The 3,658-nt window shown below is 41.9% G+C and overlaps 1 protein-coding gene across 1 annotated transcript in view; it reads left to right on the forward strand.

Annotated features, from left to right (window-relative positions):
- tdrd12 (tudor domain containing 12) overlaps window positions 1-3,658 on the forward strand; it is a 47,796-nt gene that overhangs the window by 21,743 nt on the left and 22,395 nt on the right. Inside the window, exons 14-16 of the mRNA XM_008304746.1 lie at window positions 2,441-2,626; window positions 2,724-2,877; window positions 3,007-3,134. Coding sequence (XP_008302968.1) covers window positions 2,441-2,626; window positions 2,724-2,877; window positions 3,007-3,134 — 468 coding nt within the window. The remainder of the gene's footprint in view (window positions 1-2,440; window positions 2,627-2,723; window positions 2,878-3,006; window positions 3,135-3,658) is intronic.

The raw sequence follows: 3,658 nt of genomic DNA on the forward strand, positions 1-3,658 counted from the left end.
CAACCTTCTTGCTGCGAGGCAACAGTGCTACTTAACTGCGCCACCCTGCGGCCCCAACTAAAAAATGCCCAGCTAAATAAAATCTATATGAAGTTAAATGTGCACTATATTTAGAACTTACCTTACAGTGAAAGTGGTGAATTTTTTTTCTGAAGAACAAATGCTGTTATATTGCTCTCTACCGCCATCAAACTCTATTTTAACAAAAAGGGTACTTGTACCTGGTAGAACCTTGAGTTGCTGATCTACCACTCCCTCAATCAGTTAGTTAGTTGGTGTTATTTGGGGTTATTTTGTACCTTAACTAACTTGTTAAAACACCAAAGCCACACAAACAAACTGACTGATGGAGACAGCAGTAGAAACAATTAAAATACACTTTGCTGATCACACTGTCCACAGCAGTACACTTCTTAGCTTCTGTACCTTGACTCCTGTCTGCTTCTGCAAACTGGGGTTGTGCTGTAGATCGTAAAGGGCTATGAGTAAGTACCTTATACAACCTTACCTGAAATAATTGGAACTAACTCATTTACATTTTAGCTCTTTTGTTCTGCATGTATATTTAAAATATCAATGTTCTCCCGTCAGATGGTGTCCATCTTGCAGCATTTCCAAAAGGTGACAACCAGCGAGATGGCAGCTTCCTGTCCTCAGCAGCTGGTTGCCATTGCAAAAAGATGGACCAGTCATATGGAGGGTTTGTTAGCCAATCACATGCCATACCCCTGCACTGTCATAGCTGTCCCTGAGGAAGCTGCTCTCTACGGGAACATTCAGCAGGTCTATCATTTCCTTTATAGTAAAAATGTTATATTGTCACCGTGATACATTTTTCTCTGTAGCCCTCTGGGGTGACATTGCGCTTGTCCAACTGCAACAGTACCAACTTCATACCTTTTAATATTATCTCTGTACCAGGTGGATGTACCAGCTTACTTTAAAAACTGTCTCGCAGCACACTGTTCAACTATTATGAGCCATCACGTGTTTTTATACTCCACCCAAGGGCTTGATAATATGTCACAAAAACAGTTTTTTTTGCAAACGTTTGTATGTGTTTAGTGTTTGTTTTTCACCTGAGGCTACAAATATGAAGATAAACCTTTGCACATAGTTGTTTGTTGTGGAAATTGAATGGTTGTTAAAAAAAAATTCTCTTTCCAAACTATTTCTTTTGACTTAACTTTGTATTACATCATGCAGTGTTCCTGCAGTGTACAGATTTAAATTGCCCATATTGTGTCACAAGAGTAAGTGAAAAAAAAAGGCTCACACCCCAAAGGGTCAAATTCTCTGCTGTCAGAATATATAATATAATACAGTCGTGACTCGATAATCCGACAATAAATGTAAAACCTTCTTTTATGTCGGACAGCAAGGCTGTTGGATTGTCAAGACAGAGGTTGAGCTAACCCTAACCCTTTGCTGCTGCTAACAGGTAGCAGCGATTACAATAGCAAATAGCAGAGTTAGCAGCAAGACAGCGCTAGTGAAACTCCATCAGCGCTTGTTATTAAATATTTTCCCGTTACGTACCCTCAAAAACAACGTATCGGCCCAATTTGCAACATTTTTTCAGGCAGCAGCGTAACAGGTCGTTACTCTGTTATGACGCTGGAGAGAACCCTGTATGCAATTATTATTATTATTACTATTATTATTATTATTATTATTATTACTACTACTACTATTTGCATAATTTATTTCATGACTGAATCGCTTGTTCACATTCGGGGATTCCCACTGATTGACAATCAAAATGAATGTAACAGAAAATCGCCATATACCGGAGCCCGCTATACCGGGCTGCAGGGTGGATATGATCAAAGCGGCAGACCGGTAAAGCAGTCTGCCGGGTTGAATGGGGTGAAAGCCGCAGTATAGTGTTGAAAGGGCTAAGATAGCGTCACACTTCTGTTTTCAGTGGTGGCGGCGGGGGAGTGGCAGACACACTCCACCATTACCATCCATGTTTACTTCTGCAAACACTGAGCACACTCGTTGTGTGTGACGTCGCTGTGTCCTCTTCTGCGGGACACTTTGGGTTGTATGATGTTCACACAGGAGATCACACTCAAGTTGCGTTTAATTGGAAATGTGAACGAACGTGCAAAAAAATCAGATTTCCCAAAAATCCAAATTGAGCATTAAGTCCTGCAGTCTGAACGTAGCCAATCTGCCGGATTGTTAAGTCAGATATCGGAATCCAAGGCTGTCGGTATGTTAAGGCTATTTTCTATAGGTTCTGTTCGTTTTTCCTAAAAACCTGTCGGATAGCAAGGTTTTTCGGATTGTTAAGGGTCGGATTATCAAGTCGTGACTGTNCTTCCGGTGTGACCAGTTTGTATCAGGGAAACATCTATATTGACACTGAGACCAACCTGCATGTTTAACCTCCATCCATCTGACTTTTAATTAGCAACAAGTTTGTCTCCAGGTGTTGCGGAGGAAGCAGTACAACACTTTGTCTGCAGCTGACTGTTACAGCTGGCCAGCTGTCGCTCGAGGATGCAACACTGTAATTGTTTCCCACAATGCTGACCAGCCACTGAGCTACCTCACCCCACTTCTCACCCACATCCTACTCAACTCCATCTTCACCTCCTTCACCTCCAGCTCAGGGGTGAGTGCATAAACACCAGGCAGGATGGATAAAACTGTTTTTTTTTTTATTGTAGTGCTGCCGTGTCCAAATATAATAAATATATGTTTTCATGCAGCCCATAGCGGTGCTGCTGTGTCCAGGCTGGGAGAAGGTCCAGGTGGTGTATGACCTGCTGGAGGAGTGTAATGTTGCCCACAGCCTCCACCCCATCAGCATGCTGCTCGGCGTTGGCAAGGACGAGGCCAAGGCCGTCAAGATTCCCAAAAACTGTAAGTGGTCAGCAAATTACTCAACCTTTTTGATGTTCTTGTTAAAAAAAAGAAAACAATAAAAAGTCTAAATGTTTGTTTACATGTCAGAATGTCATATAATGTCCAAACTTTTCTCCTTTATACCAGGCCTACTGTTGGTGACCACTCCTTTCACTCTGGTTCGTCTACTGTCTTGTCACTCCTTCCTGTTCCTGCGGCTGTACCACCTGGTGCTAGATGAAGCTGACCAGCTCTTTACTCTTGCTCCAGACCAGGTGACAGCTCATCATTTCCAATCAGTGTTGTTGTTTTTCATAGAGAAAACCCTCTGACATTCTGTTGAAAGTTCTGAGCAGCAAATTCAAAACTGGACTCTCTCATCATGAGTTTCAGTTTTTTATTTGGCCTGCTATTGGCTTTGGAGTGTATGTTAATTAGCTACAACTAACAACATCTTTGACTGGTGTCACTTGTCATTTTAGAAAAGCAAAGCCTACTCAGTGATAATAAATAGCTCTTGTCCAAACAGGAACATTTTGATCACACACAATTTTAGATGGGACATTTAAATTTAGAGTAATTTAGGGTCATTTGTGTGAGAGACATTTCCAAAGTGAGTGTATGACCTACGGTGCATGGTGGCCCACATCCCCCACTTTGGAGAAGCAGAAAGGAGTACCAGCATGGAAGCTAAATAATGCACTACTGTGGACAGGGTCAGCAGCCAATTGTATTTTAGCCAACTAAAAAATCCATCCATCCATCCATTATCTGTTCACCGCTTAATCCTCACTAGGGT

The sequence above is a fragment of the Stegastes partitus genome, unplaced genomic scaffold, assembly GCF_000690725.1.
Source record: "Stegastes partitus isolate 25-593 unplaced genomic scaffold, Stegastes_partitus-1.0.2 Scaffold2310, whole genome shotgun sequence".
NCBI classification, from domain to species: Eukaryota; Metazoa; Chordata; class Actinopteri; family Pomacentridae; genus Stegastes; species Stegastes partitus.